A 26154-nucleotide genomic window follows, 5' to 3' on the forward strand; every position below is an offset into this window, starting at 1 on the left:
TATTGCGTAAAATTCCACTATCCATGGAGGGACTGAAAAGTTGAGCACATATCGCACAGAGTACAGGGGTCAGGAGTACTTACAGTTCAATTCTCATGCAGGGGGCTAAGCCCACACTGCAAGGGTTAACTGTCAGTTTATTCTGGGGGAAGGAAGCACTCCCCAATGCTCCTGCAGAGGACTGTTGCTCAGCGTCATTATATCCAATGCAGTCCCCCCCAGTACAGCTTGCTCTCCTCTATTAAACACACTTACCACATCAAAGAAGCTCAGACTAGGCACGTCCGCCCTCAACTGGGTCATGTGACTGGGAATGGGGAGGAGCAGCCTCCCTTGCTCTGAACTGCCAGGCTGCAGAAGCACTTGCTGCTGCACTATGGATGCTCTGTGGGGTAGTAGATTTGGACCCCCTCCCATATCTATGCCCATGTAGGAATGGATCACAGCCCTGTGTAGCACACTGTAGTCAACTACACTTAATGCACCATATGTCAAGGGAGCACTGAACATAGGATCCAGTGCCCAAAACAACATTACAGGCTGTGCCACCTGCACCGGGGTCTGGATATGGTTCCAAAGGTATACACCAAGGTAGCCGATATGGAAACTGCTAGTGAGCCATAAGCAGTCAAATCTTGAAAGAAAAAAAGTCAGTTGAAGAAGGAAAAGAAAACTGGTGGAAAATAGAAGGATCTTCCCTAACAGAAGAAAGGGGTCCATCACCCTAAGGATACTAGCAAACACTGAAACCCCATGGAGTGGACAGGGTCTTATGGATACACTAGGGGGGTGATCCCAGCAAAGCCTTTCCCAATGTCCAGTTCCTGTGTCCTTGACGCTCAGTTTCCACTAGTGCGACTTATCATCTGAATTGGGGCTGCAAAGTCGCATGACAAGTCGTACCCCATGATTTCCAATGAGTACCGTTGATATTTGTGCGACTTCAAAGTAGTCCCTGCACTACTTAAGTCCCACTTTGATGCAACTTGAGGTACATAGACCTCAAGAATATACAGGCATTGCTTCAAGTTGCGTTAAAAAAAATCACAGCGCCCTGATGGCCTGCCCTATGAATACTACAAAGCCTTCCTGCCCCTCTTCCTCCCTCACATGTGCAAGCTTTTTAACTCCTTCCTCCGCGACACCCCTGTCCCGGCAGACATGCAACGCTCCTTTATCACCCTGATCCCCAAGCCGGACAGGGACCCCGTACTCTGCGCTAACTATAGACCCATCGCACTGCTTAACTCGGACCTAAAATTTTTTACGAAATTACTTTCTATCCGTTTGAACGGGATTCTCCCCTCCCTTATCCACAAAGATCAAGTAGGCTTTGTACCCCTTAGGCAGGCGGGCGACAACACCCGAAAGGTGATCGACCTGGTGGATGCGGCGAACAGGGAAAATGCGGCGTCCCTGCTTCTTAGCTTGGACGCCGAGAAGGCCTTTGATAGGCTTGGGTGGCCCTTCCTGTTTGCCACGCTGCGTCATATAGGGATTCGGGGCCCATTTATGAATGCAATTCGCCACCTCTACTTCGACCCCTCGTCCCAGGTTAAGACGCCCTTCGCCCTTTCGCCCTCCTTTCCCATTACCAATGGCACCCGACAAGGGTGTCCACTATCGCCCCTCCTATTCGCGCTATGTGTCGAACCCTTGGCAGCCACGATTCGGGGAAACCCGTCCATTCGGGGGGTGACAGTCCGGGGCAGGGAATTTAAAATATCCCTCTTCGCGGACGACATCATCCTTTCCCTTACGCAACCCAGGATTTCCCTCCCAAACCTCCATGCGGAATTGACCCGATATGGAGCTTTGTCGGGCTACAAAATTAATACCTCCAAATCTGAGGCTCTCCCTGTTAACATCCCTACCGTGGAGGTCGACCTCCTACGAGCCAACTTCCCCTACCAATGGAAGACAACCTCCCTGAAATATTTGGGGGTGCACATCACCTCAAGCTTCACTTCCCTGTATCAAGAAAACTTTCCCCCCCTATTCCGGTCTATCCGATCCCTGCTATCACAATGGAAAAGACACCATATTTCCTTGCTTGGCCGGATCGCTTCGGTCAAGATGACGATTCTTCCGAAGCTCCTTTACCTTTTTCAAACACTGCCCATCCCGGTCCCTTATAAGCACTTGAGAAAACTTCAAGCGGACCTACTTAAATTTACATGGAATTACAGGAGACATAGGGTACCCCAGAAGATACTAATGGTAGCGCGCTCGGACGGCGGCCTCGCATTTCCTAATCTGGTCAAGTACTATGAGGCCGCGCAGCGGCCTTGTGGTTCACCCAACGGTCCTACAACAGGTGGACGGAGATCGAGAAGTTGTGGCTGGCCCCGACCCACCCCAATAGTTTGCTGTGGGGCGCGGATGCGGAGGCCCCCCCTGAACGCATGCTGGGCTCGGTGGCGCAGCTTCGGCGACTATGGCGTCGACTGTCGCGATCGTGCGGACTCTCGGCGGAGCGCTCACTTTTGAATTCCTTTATGTATAATCCCAAGGTGCCAGATAGCCTCACCTACCAAATGTCTCACCCGTGGACGTCACGGAACCTATTTCACTTTGGGAACCTGGTGGACCCTATCTCACGTAAACTCCTGCCCTTTTCTACCCTCCAGGCCAAATATGATCTCCCCAAGACGGTATTCTATGGTTACCTGCAAATTCGCCACTACGCCTTGTCTATAACACCCAACCTGCAATTCTCCCCCCCAACCCCCTTTGAAAGATTGGTCCTGGCCAGGTCGACCCAGAAAGGCCTAATTTCGGATATCTATAAAATACTAAATTCTTACCCCTTGGAATCCCTAGGCAAACACCCCTATATGTTAAAATGGGAAAAAGCCCTGGGAGAGGAACTCTCTCTGGAGCAATGGCGGACTATCTGGTCCCAAGCAGCTAAGAGCTCCCTTTGCACCTTATACAAGGAGAATACGTATAAAATACTTCTCTTCTGGTATATGACTCCCGATGTGCTCCATGCCATATTTCCCGCTAGCTCCGATCGCTGCTGGCGATGCCAAGGGGACAGGGGCTCCCTCTTTCACATCTACTGGAGCTGTCCACTGATTACCCCCTACTGGTCTGATGTTCAGCACCTGCTTAGCTGCCTCCTAGACACTCAGATCCCCATGTCCCCAAAATGTTTTCTTCTGGGTCTATCCCCCCTGAAAATTTCCACGCCTTGCAAAAAACTGCTACGCCATGTCCTCACGGCCGCCCGTTGCCTTGTTGCCCTGAACTGGAAAAAAAGGTCCCCCCCTACCCCTGAGGCCCTGCACGCCAGGATTAAGGATGTGGAGCTGATGGAGAGAATGACCGCCAGGATACAGGATAGACTGGAGACCCACGACATTGTCTGGGAACCATGGCGCCTTCGGGAGGATTCACCTTGATCAGGTAGCTGTGCCAATCCGATGATCGTTTCCCCCTCTTCCCACCCCCCCATCTTCCTATCTTCTATCTGTTCTTTTTGTTTTTTTCTCTTTCTCTTCCTCTCTCGCTCTCTTTAACTATCTCTTTTTTGTACGCAGCTTCGCACCATGAAAGCATTGGTCGCTGTATGGCGACACCCTTACCTTAAGTTATGTGCCTGTGTATTATATAGAACCGGGTAGACGGTTCATATTTGTTATTATTTGCACTGAAGCAGTAGGACACCAATGGAAAGTTGAACTGTGCCTTGTCTACATGTGCCTCTTCATGCTGCGACATGTGGCTTTGTGTTACGTAAGATATGTACTCCTTTTTCTTATTTTCAATAAAAAGTTACTTGATAAAAAAAACCAAAAAAAACAAATCACAGCAAAATCCCGCAACTTTCAGGTCACAATAGTGAAAACCTAGCCTAAGGCTCCATTCACACTTGTACGACTCCAGAGTTGCACCGACTTTGGAGTGCAACTTTGGATAGGTGCAACGTGGATACGACTTTGGCTTTTACCAGTAATAATGGACAACTATTGTGCACAAGTTGCATTGTATAACATTCAGGTACAACTTTCATGCAACTTCTGAGTTGCATGAAAATCGGACCAAAGTAGTGCATGAACTACTTTGAAGTTGCTGCAACTTTAAAGTGATCGTAAAGCGTTGTTTTCTTTTTAATAAATAACAAACATGTTATACTTACCTCCTTCTGTGCAAGGGTTTTGCATAGAACGACTCCGATCCTCCTTTTCTGGGGCCCCCACGCAGCGCTCCTGGCTCTTACTCTTCTCAAGTGCCCCCTTTCTATGTGGCCACTTGTGCGAGCATGTGCCAAAGTTCTGCTGCTGCGTCTATTGACCCAGACAGCAAGACTCGGCCCCTCCCTTGTCACTGGATTTGACTGACAGCAGCAGGAACTAATGGCTCCTGCTGCTATCAATCTATCCAATAAGGACCCGAGACAGTGACTGGAGCTGCTGTGCTTGTTTCCTGCCGCTGGAATGATCGGGTTCAGGAAAAAAAAAAAAAGGGGGGGGGGGGTGCGGCAACACAGAGGGTTTTTCACCTGAATACATAGAAAGCAACTTATGCGACTTGGGAAAATGCTTGCATTCAGGTGATAAACTGTGAGGGTTTAGAACTCCTTTTAGTCACGCATATATGAATGTTTATCATTAAAAAATATGGGGAATGACTTGCAACTCTGATAGTTGGATGACAAGTCGCACAAGTGTGAATGGAGCCTAACTGTACAAATAAGATACCTTGTTTAATAAAACCTACTTGATAAAAAAAAAAAAAACACACATTCTAACCTTTCCACATTCTATCCAAAAAAAGTTTTAGATTTGAACACAGTTTAAATTAACATTTACAGTAATATGCCTTATTGTGCCAACAGTTAATCAGACTCATTTTCTTCAGAATCATTTATTCCCCACACTAGTTTGAAAGCAATTCCAATAAAAAAAACTATTGGAAATAGTAATACATTACACTTAAAGATTTTTATTAAAAACATTTTAAATCCGGTCTGTAGCCATCCCAACAATTGTATTTAAAATCACTAGTAGTTTGCGCTATTAACAGTCCATGCAGGAGAGCATCTGCCATTCATTTGTGCTGCTCAGTACTTGTTTTACATATGTGGTGCCACTCACCTTTACACTTGCCAGCAACAGTTGAAGACAGTAAGGCATTACATATTTACTAACACAGGGTAACAGCTTGAGATCAGAGCCTAAAAACACAAAAATAAGAGAATATGTGTGTACATACAAATATCGTTAGTACTGTAGAAAATGACATAAAAATGTAAGTGGTTCTCAAGTCAAACTGTTTTTTTTACTTTACCTACTTTTACCCCAAGATAAAAAAAAACAAAACATGTGACAGTTTCCCCCTGCCAACCCTATACACTTACCCAGCATCTCTTACCACTCCAGCACTGCCCTCTTCACTTCGTGGGTTAGTTGCTTACTAGCACTGTTGTGAGTCTAATGACTCACACAGCCTAGTTCAGGAGTGCGCCTGCACAGGTGCCCCCATAGCACACAGCTTACTAAAGAGGCATCTGAAGCAGGGAGAAGCAGACAGTGCCAAGGGGGGGGGGGGCTCCAGAAGAGGAGGCAAGAGACCGACCTGTGCAATATCATTGCAAAGAGCTGGTAAGTAAAACATCATTTTTATCTTAATTGAAAAAAAATTGGCCTTTAACCACTTCAGTACCTTGTGTGTTTTTCAGATTTGGTGTTTACAAGACTAAAACTGTTTTTTTTGCTAGAAAATTACTTAAAACCCCCAAACATTATATATATATTTTTTTCTAACACCCTAGAGAATAAAATAGCGATCATTGCAATACTTTTTGTCACAAAAGGAAAGAAAAAAGCGGCGCCATCTAAGCGTAGCAGGTAAGTATTTATTCCAATTAAAACATAAAAGTAGTTTACTCACAAACAGAGCTACATTACAGGCTGTGATCCCGGTGGGAGACTGTGGCCACTCGGTGTCCAGGGGACTGGATCAGCTAAATCCTTGCCTCCCCTGGACACCGAGTGGCCACAGTCACCCCCCAGGATCACAGCGGATGAACACACTATAGATGAAGCCTGTAATGTAGCTCCGTTTGTGAGTACACTACTTTTATATGTTTTAATTGGAATAAATACTTACCTGCTACGCTTAGATGGCGCTGCTTTTTTCTTTCCTTTGTTGTTCTCCAGATCACTTCATCCGACAGCTGGCAGCCACTTTACGGAAGTTTTACATGTTTATATTCCGTTTTAATGGACATTAACGATGGACTAATGCATCTCCATTAACCCCTTTCTGATCACTTCCTTGTGACCTGTGCCCCTTAATAAGTATATCAGTACATGTTAGTGCGCTCAATTACCTTGTTTTTATACTTTTTGTCACACCATATTTGCGCAGCGGTCTTACAAGCGCACTTTTTTGGGGAAAAAATTAACTTTTTTTAATTAAAAAATAAGACCGCAATAAATTTGGCCCAGTTTTTTTATATATTGTGAAAGATGATGTTACGCCAAGTAAAATGATACCCAACATGTCACGCTTAAAAATTGCGCCCGCTCGTGGCATGGCGTCAAACTTTTACCCTTAAAAATCTCGATAGGCGACGTTTAAAAAATTCTATAGGTTGCATTTTTTGAGCTACAGAGTAGATCTAGAGCTAGAATTATTGCTCTCGCTCCAACGATCGTGGCGATACCTCACTTGTGTGGTTTGAACCCCGTTTTCATATGCGGACGCTACTCACGTATGCGTTCGCTTCTGCGCGCGAGCTCGTCGGGACGGGGCGCTTTAAAAAAAATATATTTTTTTTCTTATTTATTTTATTATTTTTTACACTGGGAAAAAAAATTGATCTCGACTTAAATGCAAAAAAAAAAAAAAAAATTGAAATTTTGTCATTTGAAAAAATTACAACAAAAAAATGTGCCCTTAAGACGCATGGGCGGGACTGACGTTTTGACGTCACTTCCGGCCTGCTATGCTATGGGGACGGGTGGGGGCCATCTTGCCCTCACTCGTATCCCCACACAGCAGGCTGAAGGACCCGATCGCCTCTACCGCTGCCGGAGGGCGCGGGAGAGCCCTCTCCCACCGCCGATAACGGTGATGTCGCTGCGAATCCGCCGCGGAGACCACCGTTATCTTTTACAGGACCGCTCACACTAAAGATGGATATCTCAGTTGTGGCAGTAGCTGCTGCCGTTACCGAGATATCCATCTTTAAAGTGCCGCCGTATATAGTCGTACGGCGGTCGGGAAGTGGTTAATATCACTTTAAAGCAAAACTTCACTCTCAATTAACATTGACTCATTTTAATCCTTATGCTATTAGCATCAGTGTTAATTTCAGCGACTAAAAGAATACCATTTTAGTCGACTAAAATTAAAACAAATCGAGATGACTAAAATAAAATGCCATTTTAGTCAACAGACTAAAACTAAATTGAAATTTGACTTCAAAATTAACACTGGTCTGTAGTGAATGTTCATACATAAATAATAACATTAGATTTTTTGATCCAGCAGTATATAATGAGTTTGGAAATTGTAGAGAAATGTTAACTAATGCATTACAATTTAAATTACATCCATTCGATTTTAGACAACTAAAATGTACTGGAGATTTAGTCAACTAAATACGACTAAAACAATGGCAGAAGACTAAAATGGGATTAAAACTAAAATGACATTTTAGTCCTAAGACTAAATCAAAATTTGCTGCCAAAATGAACACTGGCTAGCATCAGTAAATAGATAGGAAGGGATATCATATTTGTTTTAAAACTTTTTTCTTTACATTTCTTTAATTCATTTAAAATATACAAAACAAACTAAACAGAGTTTTTGGTTTGTGTTGCTCAGATGCAGTGGTGTAGTTCCGCTTTAAAGTGGTCGTTAGCACACCAATATATACTATCCATTCTGTATCCCAATAGTGTTCCCCCCTGTCTCTGCGTTTCATTCACTCTATTAGCATACAGAACGGATAGTATATAGATATATTTGTTATTCCTACAGTAGGAGGGGGATGGGGCAGCACTGTCACTAGGTGACACGCAAAGAAGGGGGGGGGAAGGGGTGACAGAGGAGACAGACACAGGAGAGCGGGCTGCAGATGACGGAGGCACGCAAACAGACCATGATGTCAGGGGCTCAGCAGCCATGATTATTGTGGTCTGTTTGCAGAGGAGAGGGTATAGCCAGGCAGAATCATCCAGGTTTTTTTTAGGGTATACAGGGGGCCAAAATTACACAGCACAAGCACTGTGCTGTGTAACATACTTTAAAGCAGGGGTGTCAAACTGGCGGCCCTCCAGCTGTTGCAAAACTACAAGTCCCATGAGGCATTGCAAGGCTAACAGTTACAAGCATGACTCTCATAGGCAGAGGCATGATGGGACTTGTAGTTTCGGAACAGCTGGAGGGCCGCCAGTTTGACACCCCTGCTTTAAAGGGAACAGAATATGTATTTTTTTCTTTTTTTGGGGTTAACAAACGTTTCAAGTCAGTATGAGACTTGAAGACTAAAGCCTCATTCACACTGTGCGGATGTGTTGCAGCGGAGTCCACCAGCTCAGCGGGAGATCCCTCTATTGATCTCCGCTGAGCCGGCAGATGACAGGTCCCTCTCTGCTCACTGAGCGGGGAGAGGCTGGATGAGTGTCACTCCTTGCTATGTAGAGATCGGACAAAAACAGATCTCATCCAATCCGATAGAATGGATGGCAAACGTATCGCCATACATCTGATTTTAGTGGATCGGATGTCAGCGGACATGGTCACCGCTGACATCCGACGCTCCATAGACTTGCATGGAGCGCCCGTTCAGGTCCGCCGAAAAAACTGACAGGCGGACCTTAACGGTCCGATCGTGTGAAAGGGGCCTAAACCATAAAAATGTGGCATCTGCACCTCTAACACATATGGCATATTTCAAATAGCCACTGTGTCACTTCATCCAATCAGTAGACCACCTTAATTTAACACATATTTAAGTGTAAAATATTGAAAGGTACCTTGTGTGTGAAATTGAACCACAGCACATTGCACATGACTAAAGGGGTCCTAAATATGAACATGTAGCATACAAACCTTTTCTAAATTTAGGCTTGACTTTTGACTGTTCCTCTCTATGTTTGGAAGTTTCCTGTGGTGGGGGCACAATGAAGGTCATCAATTCCAGAATCTTTTCACATGTGAGCTGTGGAAAAAAAGAAGAACCAACCATTGGTGTAATGAAAATATTTAAATCTGTGACATTAAATATATACAAGCCGAATTCAGCCAGATATCCCAGCATGTCATTCCTTAACTTGGGTAGCTGCACAGTAGCATTAAAGGTTGTACGGGTTCCTGTACTCAAATTGTTTACTCAAATTTTACTTTTAATTTTGAAGAAAGTCATAAAAGCCTGCCTAATTTTCTGTCTGGAAGATAACCAGCATCATCTAGCGCTTTCCTTCCCAACTCCTCCTGGCTTGACTTTTATTGATCTTCAGGTATCTTAATCACAAAGGCTCAGCCTCGCATGTTGGTGTCACCTGTGGCATTCTTTGTGCAAAACAGTCTGCCTAGAACCACTCCAGACTAACATCCACCTATCATGACATTTTAATATTTGCTTAACTTCTACCAAAACCAGTCCACTGCTTGCACCAGTGATGAGGGTTCTTGAGAGGGCGTGCGGTCTTGTTTTTAGAAAACTATATACAGCACCCTGCTGGCCATGCATTGCATTGAGAAGCACAAAGACCCAGTGATAAGGTGGATCAGGGAAAGCAAAGTATATATAGATTAAATTTGGTCTTTAACCACTGTAAGGTCATGGCGGCAGGTCGGCGCGATCCTGTGAATTGGCACATTTTAGGGCGATTGTGGGCGATGCACAGCGGGGGACCCGATGCACGTGGCCACGATGAGTACTGGCCACCCACGATCGCGAGAGCCAGGATGGGGATGCGTGTGTGTGTGTGTGTACACACACACACACACACACACACACACACACACACACACATACACCTGTTCTGACAGGAGTAGAGACAGATCGTCTGTTCCTAGTAATTAGGAACAGCAATCGGTCACCTCCTCCAGGCAGTCCCATCCCCTTACAGAGAAACACTCATAGAGGGAACACATTTAACCCCTTGATTGCCCCCTAGTGTCAACTCCTTCCTGTTCTGACATGTATACAGTAAAATCTGTGCATTTTTATAGCACTGATCGCTGTATAATTGCCAATGGTCCCAAAAAAGGTGTCAAAAGGTGTCAGATCTGTCTGCCACAATCCCGCTAAAAATCGTAGATAAATAGATAATAGTAATAAAAATTCCATAAATCTATCCCCTATTTTGTATACGCTAAAACTTTTGTGCAAACCAATATATGCTTATTGCATTTTTTTTTAACAAAAACATGTGAAGAATATATATATCGGCCTAAACTAATGAAGAAATTGTTTTTTTACTTTTTGTTTGATTAAAGCGAAAAGTTAAAAATATATTTTTTTTCAAAATTGTTGCTCTTTTTTTTTGTTTACAGCGCAAAAAATAAAAACTGCAGAGGTGATCTGTGTGACCTGGATCAGAAAGTGGTCTTGTCCCTTTGGCCAATAGGGACAGGCAATTTGTAGGAAAACAGACATAGGTGAACTGCTCAGTCACGAGACTACAAACTGCAGTCATAACATATGGGCGCATCATTACAAGATAAGGCAAACAAATGCCACAGGGAATAATTTAACCACACTCCAACCTAGATAAAACAAACAAACATTTGAAAGTCTACAATTTCTTCCACACTACAAATAAGTTAAGCAGACACTTAATACCTCTATAATTTAAACTTAATAGAAGCCAAAAACTGCTTTGTCAGCACTATTCAGAGAAAACCTGTGGACTAAAATGTATGAAGTCATTTGGGAGCATCTACCTTATATTCACCAAGGGCAAAATGGCAGGCAGCAAGCTGGATTAGCGATCTTTGCTGCTCCAAGCTTCCTTGACTCATAATCTGCTGTGATGGTGAGTGAGGTCCCTGCAGAGCTGCCATGAGGTGAAGACTGTTGATGGCTTTCTTATGTTGTCCCTACAGTAAAATAATTCAAGAAACAAAATACATCTTAAATGCATCATTCCCCGTTTTCAAAAATGGATTCTCTGGTACCTTGAAATAGGTCTATTCTTGTTTCACCTACCTGATAAATAACCATATCTGTGAGGAAGATCCTTAGCCACAGCCAGGTGTCTGTCTTCCATGGTAAGCAAATTCTGGAAAACTCTAAATAAGAGCAAGACAAAAAATCTTTTTTTCAGAAACACAGTATTACACTGTACAGTTTTTTTTGCAGAAAAGTAGACAACTTGTTCCTTTTATGAACATGCATCACGATCAAATCTTATTGTGTAAAGGCATCACACAGTTTGCACAACATTGTCAATTAGGGTTGTACCAAAAGGAACAGACAGCATTTTAAAATGAAAATCATATAAACCTGTACACATTTTCAGCGCTGAATGACAATTGCGCGGTCATGCAAAACTGTACCCATATGACATTTTTATAATTTTTTTCACACAAATAGAGCTTTTCTTCTGTGGTATTTGATCACTGGAGTTCTTTATTTTTTGCAAAATAAATTAAAAAAGGCACACAATTTTGAAAAAAAAACACAAACAAATAACACGTTTTTTTCCACTTCAGTTGTACCATTTTGAAAAGAATCTTGTTTTATACGTTCAGGCCAAAATGTATACTGCTACACTTCTTTGGTGAAAATAACTCAAATCAGTGTATATTATTTAATCTGTAGGGAAGTCCAAAAATATGGTATATAGATCTGAAAATCGATCAATCCTGATGTCTTATTTATTGCCCAGACTGTACTGATTAACCCATAACATTCAGAGGTATTTACAGTGCCTTGCAAAAGTATTCACCCCCCCCCCTGGCTTTTTACCTATTTTGTTACATTACAGCCTTTAGGTCAATGTTTTTTTTAATCTGAATTATATGGTATGGATCAGAACACAATAGTCTAAGTTAGTGAAGAAAAATATATACATAAAACTATTTTTCAGAGATAAAAAACTAATAATTGGCATGTGCGTATGTATTGACCCCCTTTGTTATGTCCACCTGTGTGCAATCTACATGTCACATGAGCCGTCATTACACAAGCACACCTTTTTGAAAGGCCCCAGAGGCTGCAACACCTAAGCAAGAGGCACCACTAACCAAACACTGCCATGAAGACCGAGGAACTCTCCAAACAAGTAAGGGACAATGTTGTTGGAGAAGTACAAGTCAGGGTTAGGTTATAAAAAAAAATATCCAAATCTTTGATGATCCCTAGGAGCACCATCAAATGTATCACAACCAAATGGAAAGAACATGGCTCAACAGCAAACCTGCCAAGAGACGGCCGCACACCAAAACTCATGGACCGAGCAAGGGGGGGCATTAATCAAAGAGGCAGCACAGAGACCTAAGGTAACCCTGGAGGAGCTGCAGAGTTCCACAGCAGAGACTGGAGTATCTGTACATAGGACGACAATAGGCCATATGCTCCATAGAGTTGGGCTTTATGGCAGAGTGGCCAGAAGAAAGCCATTACTTTCAGCTAAAAACAAAATGGCATGTTTTGAGTTTGCGAAAAAGGCATGTGGGAGATTTCCAAAATGTATGGAGGAAAGTGCTCTGGTCTGATGAGACTGAAATTTAACTTTTTGGCCATCAAAGAAAACGCTATGTCTGGCGCAAATCCGACACATCACATCACCCAAAGAGAAACATGGTGGTGGCAGCATCATGCTATGGGGATGTTCTAGAGTTAGAAAAAGATGGATGGTGCTAAATACAGGGATATTCTTGAGCAAAACCTGTACCACTCTGTGTGTGATTTGAGGCTAAGACGCAGGTTCACCTTCCAGCAGGACAATGACCCCAAACACACTGCTAAAGCAACACTTGAGTGGTTTCAGGAGAAACATGTAAATATGCTGGAATTCCCTAGTCAAAGCCCAGACCTCAATCCAATAGAAGATTTGAAGATTGCTGTTCACAAGTGCAAACCATCCAACTTGAAGGAGCTGGAGCAGTTTTGCAAGGAGGAATGGGCAAAACTCCCAGTGGTAAGATGTGGCAAGCTCATAGAGACTTATCCAAAGTGACTTGGAGCGGTGAGAACCGCAAAAGGTGGCTCTACAAAGTATTGACTTTAGGGGGGCGAATAGTTACGCACATTGACTTTTTTTTTCTGACAGTTGGGGGCAATTGGTGCAGCGGCAGGGGCAGTTACAAGCACCGATCTCCCTGTATAGCTTTCAATAAGGCAGCTGACAGCCGTGGGAGGCAGAGGAGAAGCGGTTGTCAGCTGCTTTATTGAAATGTTGTACAGGGGGATCAGTGCTTGTAACTCCCCCCACTGCCACACCGATCACCTGTGAGGCTGCCCCCCCCCCCAGCTGCAACTGAGGATGCCTGGTACGATACAACAGGTATCGGATCAAGTATCAAAGCATTTGCACAAGTACCGATACTCGTGCAAATGCTTGGTATCGGCACCCATACTAGTTTCGGTGCAACCCTAGTTATAAGCAATCTTTTTTTTTTTTTAGAAAAACTATTCATTTAGTATTTACTTTGTGGTTAGCTGTGATTGGTCACAGCTAATCACATGGCACAGATGGGCTGAAATTGACCCTATCTGTACCATGTGACCAATCACATTACAATGAAATGCAGGAATCAAAGCCTTTCATTGTGTACAACTGTAATATGATCTGCTGTGATTGGCCACAGCGATTACATGGTATCAGCAGCAGGCTGGTACAGTGATCTGTCATCGGCTGTGTCCAGTGGACACAGCAGGTGACAAATCGTGCCAGAGCGCAATCCTGTGAGGATGTTAGAGGACATCCCCCCAGAGCAACCGGTCGTCATTTTACAATAGGCGCCCCTTTACAATTAGGGGTTAAAAAAAAAAAAAAAAAATCTAACAAAATTACTATTGGGGTTTAAATACAAAAAAAAATAAAAAAAACTTGTTAAATGCACTGAAGGTTGGTTTTTAAAAAGGTGCACTTATCCTTTAAATCCCAACTCCAAGAAAAGTAAAATGCTCCCTTACAGTGGGGCCGCCCTAGCACTAGAAGGATTAAATTGCCCTTGATAACATCAAGAGGGCATCAGACCACTAAATCGCAGGGGAGAGATTGCTGCCGGGACCCGTTTTGCAGTACAGAGGATCAGGTAAGTGAAATGTATTCAGTCCCCTAGAAATAAACAAGCAGTTAAAGTGGAGGACCGCCGAAAAAAAAAATTAAAAGCCAGCAGCTACAAATACTGCAGCTGCTGACTTTTAATATATGGGCACTTACCTGTCCTGGGCACCAGCGATGTTGGCAGTCGAAGCCAATCTGTTTGTTAGCTCTCGGCTGCTGCCGCCATCTTCAGTAAGGGAATCGGGAAGTGAAGCCTTGCGGCTTCACATCCTGGCTCCCTACTGCGCATGCGCAAGTTGAGCTGCTCTTTCCCACTGGTCCCTGCGGTCTTCTGGGACCTCTGTGTCTACCAGAAAACAGCGGGGGAATCGGAGTAGGTGCTGGACGTGGTGTAGGTCACCTTGATCACCAAGGGTGATCTATGCCCGGAAGTGGGAGCAAATACCTGAATTAGACAGGGATCTGTTCCCTCCTCCCCCTGAAAGATCCCAAATGTAAAAACCAGAGGGGGGGGGGGGGATTCCAAAAAGCGGAAGTTAAATTTTTGGGTGGAACTCCGCTTTAAAGCTTGAAATGCAGGTGTAGCCCCACTGTAAGGACCTTTCCTTTCCCTGAAATCCTCAAAAAAAAAAAAGCTATGTACTGAAGCAGTTGTGTACCTTTGTCAAGGGCATCTGAAGAGTGCAGAAGGTCCCAACATTCTCTTGCCATTTTAAAGCTTTCAAGTACTTCATTAGGGTTAGAAAGATCATTTTTATTAACAACCACATGGCGACTTCGACTTTTTCCAGACAGTTCCTCATCATCTGAGCTCTGTGAGTTTACAAAAATAATATGTATACATTTAAATAAAAACAGACCACCATATATGAACATGTAAAACCTTTCCAAGATAACACAAAAAATGTAACTACAGTAGGTGTTATTTCACACAGTGCAAAGAGCAGGAGAAACCTCAACTCTCAACTGAACCTTTTATAGCCGTATACATTGTTCTGCAAACAATTACTTTTCAATTTACTGAAAATATAAATTTTATAGGTAAATATAAAAAGTGTTTTGAGTTTAACAGAGTTAAAGCAGACTTCACTCACCTCTCATTTATTATTGCTAAAAAAGTAAATGCACATTGTTTACCTACAAAAAATATATGCATTTTTTTCCCCCCTCGAAAAAGGTGAACTTATCCTTTAACTATTTGCTGTCCATAAATAGGTTATTGGCCTAGTGAGGATAAGGGGTAATATGAGCTATCTTTAAGGTCTATGGAGAACGCTGACCAGATTTAAATTGTTTATAGTTTGGGAAAAGATTTTTATTTGTATCAAGTATTTGAGGTTTTGATATTTAATAAAATTAATATTTCATGGGAGTTACTGTATTTTGGTTCCGTGATTACAGTATCCTTTGTTTTGCATTTCAAAGCAAGGGTTTGCTAGCATGCAGTCCTTTGGATTTCTATAAGCATTAGCATGCAAAGCTATAGAACATGTAATATATATGAAAGATTTTAGGCCATGTGACAGTTATTTTTAGCTCTTATTGGCTTTTATTTTCCTCAAACAACATCTGCTATGGCAAATAGGTTACTAAATGCAATCTACAGCACTTTTATATATAGAAAAAAAAATGCACCCCAAGTTCATGTTTTCACAAGGTTTTGGTAATGTATTGAGTTGTCTATACACATCTGCAAGCGTCAAAATGGCTGGACTCCAAAAGAACAACATAGAACCATCCAATAAACATTCAGTGCAATACACTTTGAGAATAAATAGAAATACCATTGTTTTTTCTCTACTGTCTGCAAGTTTTCTTCTTTTGTGAATGTGCTTGCCAGAACCAAGTTCGACTTCACTGAAAGCATTTGGAATATCTTCTAAGAGAACTATGGGTACTTGGCTTGGAGTGTTTGGTCCTTTGGAAGAAAAACATCCCTTTTAACAAAGAAACTTTGGAAACTAACAAGATAACTAAAATAACTAATTATTATGATGGATGTCATATGCAAGGGAGATAGAGAATATATATATACTCTTACACACACACACACACACACACACACACACACACACACACACACACACAAATGCCAGAGAAAGAGAATTTTTTTAAATGCTGGAATTTACTTATTTTTATGCACCAAGGCTATAAAGACAATAAGCTTGAAGTAGCTGTGTGTGTGATCTGAATACAAGGCACAATATAATTTGTTGTATCTTTGCAATAAACCAGTTGTTAGCATCAAGGGGAGAGAACAATCTTCTGTTCACTGCCCTCACTGAAGTTGGGGGAACACATATCCCAGTTTATGATATGAATGGCAATGAAACTTTATAGGGGAGATATAGCAACAATAATAGGATTCCTTTTGTACCATCTCATGCTGAGGGTCCTACATAAAAGGGCTTCCAATCATTCAAAAGAATTTACCGATCACATGGAAATCTTTACTGAAAAGCAAATAATCACAACAGCAGCTTCTGTATGCCTCAGTGGAGAAAAGTAAACTTAAAAAAAAAAAAACCTGCAACAGCTTGATTTTGTGTATAGGCTTCTTCTAAAGCGACTAACTTGCATACTGACATTTCCAGAATTAACGTCTCAAGAAACAGATAAAATATAAAATCAATGCAATGTAATGGTATAATGCTACTAGATTTACATATTTTTTTTTCGGTCCCTTTGACAAATCACACTCACCTTGGAAGAGTGATGGCTGAATGGCACTGATATAATGGAAGACGCTTTTGAAAAAAACGAGAGTAGTAGAATAGACAACTTGATTCTTATATTTTGCATGAGCCTCATTGTCAAAATTACTGATGTACCGGCAGAGTTCTTTCACACGGTGAAACAGATCATTAAATGTCCTGAAACAATACAAATGTTGTCTAAAAACAGATATATGGATTCATCTGAAGACAAAATCTATGAATAAATCAGAGGCATGAACAGCGAAGCGTTGACCATTAAAGACCAAAGACAGAGACTAAAATGCAAGACTATACAGAGAAAAGGATTATTTAATCTGTTTATGTGAAGAGTTTAAAAAAATAAAAAAAATAAAAAAAAAAACACACACACATCAAATTTACTTTTTTTTGTCCGGACAATGCCCAAAAGCCAGTTTTATATCCTAGACTTCTGTCAGTGAAAGTTGGAATATACAAGAAATGTATTCCTTTATTATACCCCAATATGTCTCTCAATACCAAGTGTAGAAGTAAGCATTATATTGGGTGTACATTATTACCTTGTTCCTTTGTCCATCTGCCATTCACATCTCATTCCAACTACAGAAAGAATCTTAAACAGTCTATCCCATGGGTCCAAAATCTGTGAGGACTTCTCTGTTAGACCTTCAATTATGTATTTTTGGGTACTTCGTTTTGTGGGAGAAAGTAGATCAGTAGCATCTTGTGTGCCTGGGAATAAACAACTTGGCTATCAAACAATGTAAGATACACATGAATGATCTCTTTTAGCACCTTTGTCCACTCACAACTTTGTGTTTTGGAAAGATTTTTTGCCTGACGTATGACGTGAGGTAATGTGCAATGTAAAGTGTACTGCAATGGACAATAAAACACACAGGGCTTTGCTGCGTGTTGACATTGCACACCACACATCATACAGTACAACCTTGGTTTGCGGGCATAATTTGTTCCAGAAACATGCTTGTAATCCAAAGCACTTGTATATCAAAGCATTTTTTTTACAGGGTATAAAAGAGAAGAGGCTCCTCTAAGTGTAGCAATAAGTTGCTAAATGTTGTACTTTCATTAAATGTAACCATATTGCTACACTTATGCCTCGTACACATGGGCAAACATGTACGATGAAAACGGTCCGCCGGACCGTTTTTAGCGTACATGCCCGCCCGGAGATTTCTGTATGACGGCTGTACACACCATCATACAGAAATCCGCGCGTACACGATACGCGGTGACGAGGCCGCGCCGTCGATGATGCGGCGACGTGCGCGGCCCTGGAAGTTCAATGCTTCCACGCATGCGTCAAAGTCATTCGACGCATGCGAGGGATGGAGGCCGCTCGGACATGTACGGTAAGTCTGTACAGACAACCGAACATGTCCGACGGGCAGGATTCCAGCGGGCATGTTTCTAAGCAAGTTTAGAAACATTTGCCCGCTCGAAAACGGTCTGGCGGGCAAATGTACGCTGGAATCCTGTCCGATCGGCCGTACACACGACTGAACATGTCTGCTGAAACTGGTCCGCGGACCAGTTTCAGCAGACATGTTCAGTCGTGTGTACGGGGCCTTAGAGGCTCCTCTTCTTTTTTTATATTCAGTTGTGACATGACGCTACTCTTATATCAAAACATCGCTTGTATATCAAGGCAAAATGTATTAAGACATTTTGCTTGTCTTGCAAAATGCTCTCAAACCAAGGTTTTACTGTATAGTAATTCCTGCCGATATGTGTCATGCTTGCCAAGTCAAATTTTAGTTCTGTCTCTTATACGGATATACATGTACCTAATAGTAGATATATATGGCAGAGAACAATCAAGTACTTGCTGATCAAATGTTGTAAGAAAACCTACATGCCAAACCACCTGGATATTCTTTCCTAGATAATGTTTATCTTTTGCACAGTAAAAATTATTCTCATTACTGCAGTATGACCAGTCAGTTGACAGTGATCAAACTGATATTTATAAACCATTCACTGAATATTAGCATCATCTATTACACTTCACCAGTGTGAGGATTTGTTTACACATGCATTGCGAAGAGCGATCCGCAGCAGGTAGCTTTTCAGAGGTCATTTGATGGGCAGTGAGAAGCCGATTGCCTACTCGCCGTTTAATGGCTGTAACACCATGCCGTAAACATGTGCACTGCATGGGCTTGCAGTGCAGCCCCAATAATTTTAATGAGTCACGGTTGGTGGGCGTTACTGCCTGCCAAAAGCCACAGGGGTGCAATTCCAGCTTAAAGGAGGTGACCTGTTTTTACCACCCCCCCAGCCACAAGTGTAATCTTTCATTCAAGCGTTATCAAGTGCTTATTCACCTTCAAATGTTTCTAAAACCTCAGAGGAGAAGGGTATGAAAACAAAAATGATTCCAACCTTGTTGCTGACTGTCATTCTGGGGAGATCGTGTCACGTAGTTGATATAAAATTCAGCAGCTTTGTTGAGGTACTTGTAGAGCAGGCTGGCGGGCAATCGTACATCCAGATTGTTTATAATAAGGGGCAGAACATCACAAACTATCAAGAAGAAGATTACAGACAATGATGGTTGCATAATAGCTATTATTTTATCAAAAAAGATAGAACTACAATAATTTTAAGCACACCTCTAGTTACAAACAGAACATATATTGTTAGATATGGCAGTGTTCTATCAGACGGGACTGTGTGGGTAAGGGGCACTACAGCTTACTGCAGCACCCATATCAGAACATAATGATCTGACCTCAGCAAAGTGAACTCTATAAACTCTTCACACATACATGCACTGTTTTTCTGCACTAGATTAACACATTAATGTCACTTTGCGGCATGTGCCCCATTCACACCGCATCACAGCTAGGAGGTGCAGATGCAGACATATAGCATTTTATCACAGTGCAGTGCACAGAAACGCACACTGTACTGCAGCCTCACTGCCTATAAACTGACAGCAGCCAAAACTCTGACACTGAGTGTTTTAGCATATAGTACTGTGTGAATGAGTCCTCAAAAAAACTGCTATGTGTTACTGCCATTTTCATTATTTGTTGAATAAAGCTCATCATTCCCTTGCCCTAGGATCTTACATTTTTTTCAGAACATGATCAGATTTTACATTTACAGCGAGGAAAAAAAAAATAAAGTATTTGACCCCCTACGGATTTTGTGCGTTTGCCCACTAAAAAAACAAATGATCGGTCTATAATTTTAAAATGGTCGATTTCAACAGTAAGAGACAGAATAACAAAAAATAAATAAAAAATACAGAAAAATCCTCTCTTTCCCACAAATAGAGCTTTCTTTTGGTGGCATTTGATCACCTCTGCGGTTTTTATGTGTTGCGCTATAAACAAAAAAAAGAGTGACAATTTTGAAAAAAAAAGCAATATTTTTTACTTTTTGCTATAATATATACCCCAAAAAATATATATTTTCCTCAGTTTAGGCAAATACGTATTCTTCTACATATTTTTGGTAAAAAACAAAAAACAAACGCAATAAGCGTTTGATTGGTTTGCACAAAAGTTATAGCGTCTACAAAATAGGGGATGGTTTTATGACATTTTTATTAATATTTTTTTTTTACTAGTAATGGTGGCGATCAGCGATTTTTATCGTGACTGACATTATGGCGGACACATTGGACACTTTTGGAGCCATTTTTGGACCATTCACATAGCGATCAGTGCTACAAATATGCACTAACCAGGAGGGGGCGCTGAAGGGGTTAAGTATGTCCTAGGGATGTGTTCCAACTGGTGGGGGGGGAATTATGTGTGACACGGCACTGATCACCGCTCCCAATTACAGGGAGCTGTGATCAGTGTCCTGTCACTAGGAAGAATGGGAAAATGTTTGTTTACTTTAGCATTTCCCCATTCTTCCTCTCCGTGAGACGATCACGGTTATCCCCATAGACACAGAGTCCGCGGGACCCACGATCAGACTCACGGAGGGCGACATACAGGTACGTTAATCTGCCTGTACGTGCCATTCTGCCATATATCGGCATGAGCCGGTCCTTATCCGGTTGAGGAGTGAAAAAGGTATTTGACCCCTTTGCAAAACATGACTTAGTACTTGGTGGCAAAACCCTTGTTGGCAATCACAGAGGTCAGACGTTTCTTGTAGTTGGTCACCAGGTTTGCAAACATCTCAGGAGGGATTTTGTCCCACTCCTCTCCTGATGTTTGGTTACTTAAACCTTCAGCTCCCTCCACATATTTTCTATAAGATTAAGGTCTGAAGGCTGGCTAGGCCACTCCTGAATGTGCTTCTTCTTGCGCCACTCCTATATTGCTTTAGCCCTGTGTTTTGGGTCAGAGGTTCTTACCCAAGATTTGCCAGTACATGACCCCATCCATTGTGCCTTTAAAGAAGGGAAGTTGTCCTGTCCCCTTAGCAGAAACACCCCCCCCCTCCCCCAAGCCTAATATTGCCACCTCCATGTTTGACAGTGGGGATGGTGTTCTTGGGGGTCATAGGCAGCATTCCCCCTCCTCCAAACATAGTAAGTTGAGTTGATGCGATTTTGGTCTCATTCGACCACAACAGCTTCACCCAGTTCTCCTCTGAGGCCCCGTACACACGACCGAGTTTCTCGGCAGAATTCAGCCAGAAACTCGATGGGAGACGGATTCTGCCGAGAAACCCGGTCGTGTGTACACCTTTCGCAGAGGAAGCCGACGAGGATCTCGTCGGGCCAAATAGAGAACATGTTCTCTATTTCCTCGTTGGTCAATGAGAAAAGTTGGCTCGCCGAGATCCTCGGCGGCTTCACAAGGAACTCGACGAGCATAACGATGTGTTTTGCCCGTCGAGTTCCTCGGACGTGTGTACGGGGCCTTAATCATTCAGATGTTCATTAGTAAACTTCAGACAAGCCTGTACATGTGTTTTCTTGAGCAGGGGGACCTTGCAGGCACTGCAGGATTTCAATACTTCACAGGGTAGTGTGTTACCAATTGTATTCTTGGCGACTATGGTCCCAGCTGCCATAAGAACATTGACACGATTCTCCCGCGTGGTTCTGGGCCGATTCCTCACCGTTCTTATGATCATTGAAACTCCACGAGGTGAGATCTTGCATGGAGCTCCAGATCGAGGGAGATTGACAGTTATTTTGTGTTTCTTCCATTTAAGAATATTCGCACCAACTGCTGTCACCAAGCTGCTTGGTGGTGGAGTTGTAGCCCATTCCAGCCTTATGTAGGAATACAATCTTGTCCCCGACATCCTTGGACAGCTCTTTGGTCTTGGCCATGGTGGAGAGATTGGAATCTGATTGCTTCTGTGGACAGGTGTCTTTTATACAGGTAACAAGCTGAGATTAGGAGCACTCCCCCTTTAAGAGAATTCTCCTAATCTCAGCTTGTTACCCGTATAGAATACACCAGGGAGCCAGAAATCTTGCCGATTGATAGGGGATCAAATATATATTTCACTCATCAAAATGCAAATCAATTTATAACTTTTTTGAAATTTGTTTTTCTGGATATTTGTGTTGTTATTCTGTCCCTCACTGTTAAAATAAACCTACCATTAAAAAAATTATAGACTGATCATTTCTTTGTCAGTGGGCAAATGTACAAAATCAGCAGGGGATCAAAAACATTTTCCCCTTACTGTACTTAAAGGCCAAGTTTTCCATTAATTCTACATACATGTACTTCACCGTCTTCATGGATGTTTCCCAAATGTATCCAATTACTTCTGCCTTACTTCCTGGGCAGAGTGTAGGTCATGACATGAAAGAGTTGACCAGCTGACATCATTAGCACACACCCTGCATCATCTACCCTGCTACCCACCCACCCATTTTTCTAAATGAAATGCAATCAGTGATCACCTTTCTGACTAAATACACAGGCATCGATATTTTCCTTCAATTTTATTTTTGCATAGATCGTTTATTTGGCATTTTTAAGTGTGCACGAATGAGAGATGAGATAACGGCCTATGTGGATAGAGCTGTAGTATTAAAAACAGTGTGTCCTGGGTACTTTAAAATTCCCCATACACAATTTGATTGTACAATCTTCTTTAGATCTACCATCAACTATCTAGCACAAGGGCCTGCCTGATTGGATACAGAGTAATTGGCGTTTCCTCCAAAAATTGGAAAATCTAAAAAGGAGATTGTACAATATATAGGACCATCTTTATACACCTAAAATTATCTAGTTGTGCTTTCAGTGCCATTAATTGTTAACAGCAGACCAAACACAAAAGCAAAACACACATTTTTCCACGTGGAAAAACAAGTGGCGAATGCTGCATAAAACACACAATACGACAAAATGCCCCATGAGCCACATGTAGCGCAGCCCATTGAAATCAACAGGCTGCCCTATGCATGTCACAGGAAAAACGAGCCACAGAACGTGCGCTGCCACTTTGCTAGGTGTGAATGGGTCCTGAAAGTGAAATTGGTGCGTTAAAACAAAATGAGGCTCCAATCACCTCTGTGCGATTCCTTGCATTTTAGAAATGCGCTGCACCAATAATCACAGTAAGAAAAAAAAAAAAAAACACACCAAGCTCCGCTCTATGTGTGATGAGTGAAAATGCTCCAAAACAATTTGGAATTTAGCAAAAATGTTGGATGTATACATTTGTCTAAGTAAGCACAGATGCAGATGGAAAGCGGTATCAACTTAAAGCCATTACTTACCAAACAGTTTTCTAAAACAGTTTACAGGCGATTCCTGGTCCTCAAGGCTCTCCGCTTCCAGAAGTGTCTCACCCAAGCTGACCTAAATAGAAAAATCTTATAACACATTTTGCATACTAAAAACAAACCGACAGTTAGATTTGTCTAATGGCAACTCAATATCCATACCCCATGCTGTACGACAGTTTCAGGGAACCGCCTCAATAAAAGTAGCAGCATTTCTGCCCGTTCCAGTGTATTAAAACATTGTTCTGTGGCTTTAAGTAACATCTCACACTGTACCCGGCCAGGAAGGGCTTCAAAAAGACCTGTAAAAAGTAAAAAGAAAAAGTAAAGTCTTTAACGAACATACAATTATCCATAAAGTTGTTTTCACCTCATAGGTTTAGTCTACTTACCAGACTGACTGACCAAAAAGGATATACACAATGTTTTAATATTTGGATGCACCCTCTATAATACTCACCGCGTGAGACTCAAAAAATATGCTATTGGTCAGTTGTTACAGCACATTAAAGTGTTACTAAACCCAGGACCCTGCATTCACTATATCTGGTCCCCTACAGTACACAGAACATGGACATGCAAATATTTTAGCAAATATAAACTGCGAAATACCTTTTCTCATCAGCAGTATATAGCAGTTTTGTGACTTCTATCAGTGCCAGGTTAAAGCTTGTAGGATGGCGTGCAATAGGATCCCCCCCTACCCCCTCCCGTTAAGGTTGTTCTTTTATGTTTGCAAGCTAATTGCAATCAATTGAATCCTGGGAGAATACCTCACATTATCATGGAATGCCAATGTGACCCTATTCAAAATTAAGCTAAAAAAAAAAATCAATAAAATCTGGGCCAAATGGGTTGATTCTTTTGACACAGTGACAGAAGATCCTTGAGATTTATTGGTTTTTAATAGATTAAGGCCTGTATTGAACAAACGATGTCCAACTTGGATTAATAGATACAGATAGGTTATAGCACACTTCACAACAGGTTATAGCACACTTCACAACAGTTTAGAAGCGTTCAGCCGTTTGTGTTGTTTAATTTCTTTTTATTCATATGTTTTGGATTACCAAAAAATGCTATGTATACACCTAGAACTATTGGTATGCACAGTACAAACAAATGTATTGTAACGGAACAGGGATGGTAAAGTTGTGGTTTATTTTGCACTAATGTCTGTAACCTATTCGCATCTTTTTTTGTTTGTGTACATTTAGCAATAAAAACCTTTAGAAAAAAAAAAAAAAAAAAAAAAAAGGGAGCATGTAGGATGAGTTTTCATATTGCACTGGCTGTCCTATCAGGATGCAGGACCACCGACCCTCTGTCTGAACAGTGCTGATAACATGCACTCTCTCAAGACAAAAAAAAAACACTAGCAATACACACAAAACTGAGCATGTGCAGCCTGACTCCAGTAACCGTCTTATACGGACATGTTCTGGAGAAAATGCAAGAAAGGGAGGATCTGTGCATACAGGATCAAACAGCCCTTTTACATAATGCAGAGGATTAACCCCTTAGGTTCCACAGTGCGCTTTACTGCATATACAGACTAATTTTACGGTTGTGCACTCTTGTTACTTTTAAAAGATAACTTATTGATTAGCTTTTAGTTCCTTAAAAATGCTACCTAGCTCTCCACTTCTAAGTAATGTTGTTGAGAGGGCTAGCGAGTTAGGTTTACCCTAACTAACCATGTCTGTGCTGGCAGATCTTTTTATCAATTTTAAACTAGATTTGAACAATATCTGTCCTAACAAGGGCTAAAGTGGTAATACGCTCACTGAAGTGACTAGCCTCAGATGATGTACAGTGATGACGCAAATCCTTCTACATAAGTTGCACCTGAGAGAAAACAAAAAGGGATTGAGATTTACTAAAACTGGAGAGTGAAAAATCTGGTGCAACTTTGCATAGAAACCAATCGACTTCCAGTTTTTTTTTTTGGTCAAAGCTCAATTGAACAAGTTGAAGTTAAAAGTGGATGGGCTACCATGCACAGCTGCACCTGATCTTGCACTCTCCAGTTTTAGACCCCTTTCTCCCTGAGGCAGTTTTCAGGCGCTTTGGCGCTAGAAATAGCCTCTGAAAACAGCCTTCTATTCACTGCAGTGTGTCTTTTCACACTGGAGCGGTGCGCTTGTGGGACGTTATGAAAAGTCCTGCAAGCAGCAAATTTGGGGCGGGTTTGGAGTGCTCTAAATAGTGTAATGAATGGGCAGTGCTTCCAAAGCACCCTAAAAGCACTTTGAAAACAAGACCTTTTACCTTGTTTTTAAAAGAGGAACTGTAGTCTGCTCACATAATGTGTAATAAAAACCTCTTTGCCATTCTGAAGCTTCCCTCCAACTACTTTGCATATTTTTTATATGTGAAAAAATATATACCCCAAGTCCTTTTGAGACGAAACGCGTCGGTATTGCATTTTACTGCTTTTAACATGTTCATGATCACTTTTTAATATACATATGTGCCTTGATTAATGTACTGTCTTTTTAATCACCCCTCCCCCCCCCTGTTTGACCTGCACCATATGGAGCCTCTCTTATTTCCCACCACC

The 26154-nt window shown here is 42.0% G+C and overlaps 1 protein-coding gene across 4 annotated transcripts in view; it reads right to left on the reverse strand.

Annotated features, from left to right (window-relative positions):
• Window positions 1-26154, reverse strand: part of INTS10 (integrator complex subunit 10) — a 47618-nt gene that overhangs the window by 15160 nt on the left and 6304 nt on the right. For all 4 annotated transcript variants that reach the window (XM_040325260.1, XM_040325256.1, XM_040325253.1 and 1 more), the window contains exons 4-14: window positions 23754-23893; window positions 23586-23667; window positions 19307-19447; window positions 17461-17632; window positions 16908-17077; window positions 15989-16122; window positions 14864-15017; window positions 11177-11259; window positions 10912-11067; window positions 9073-9181; window positions 5103-5182 (exon numbers count right to left, since the gene is read on the reverse strand). In XM_040325260.1, the coding sequence (XP_040181194.1) occupies window positions 5103-5182; window positions 9073-9181; window positions 10912-11067; window positions 11177-11259; window positions 14864-15017; window positions 15989-16122; window positions 16908-17077; window positions 17461-17632; window positions 19307-19447; window positions 23586-23667; window positions 23754-23893 (1421 nt within the window). The remainder of the gene's footprint in view (window positions 1-5102; window positions 5183-9072; window positions 9182-10911; window positions 11068-11176; window positions 11260-14863; window positions 15018-15988; window positions 16123-16907; window positions 17078-17460; window positions 17633-19306; window positions 19448-23585; window positions 23668-23753; window positions 23894-26154) is intronic.

This window comes from Rana temporaria, chromosome 1, assembly GCF_905171775.1.
Source record: "Rana temporaria chromosome 1, aRanTem1.1, whole genome shotgun sequence".
Classification (NCBI taxonomy): Eukaryota; Metazoa; Chordata; class Amphibia; order Anura; family Ranidae; genus Rana; species Rana temporaria.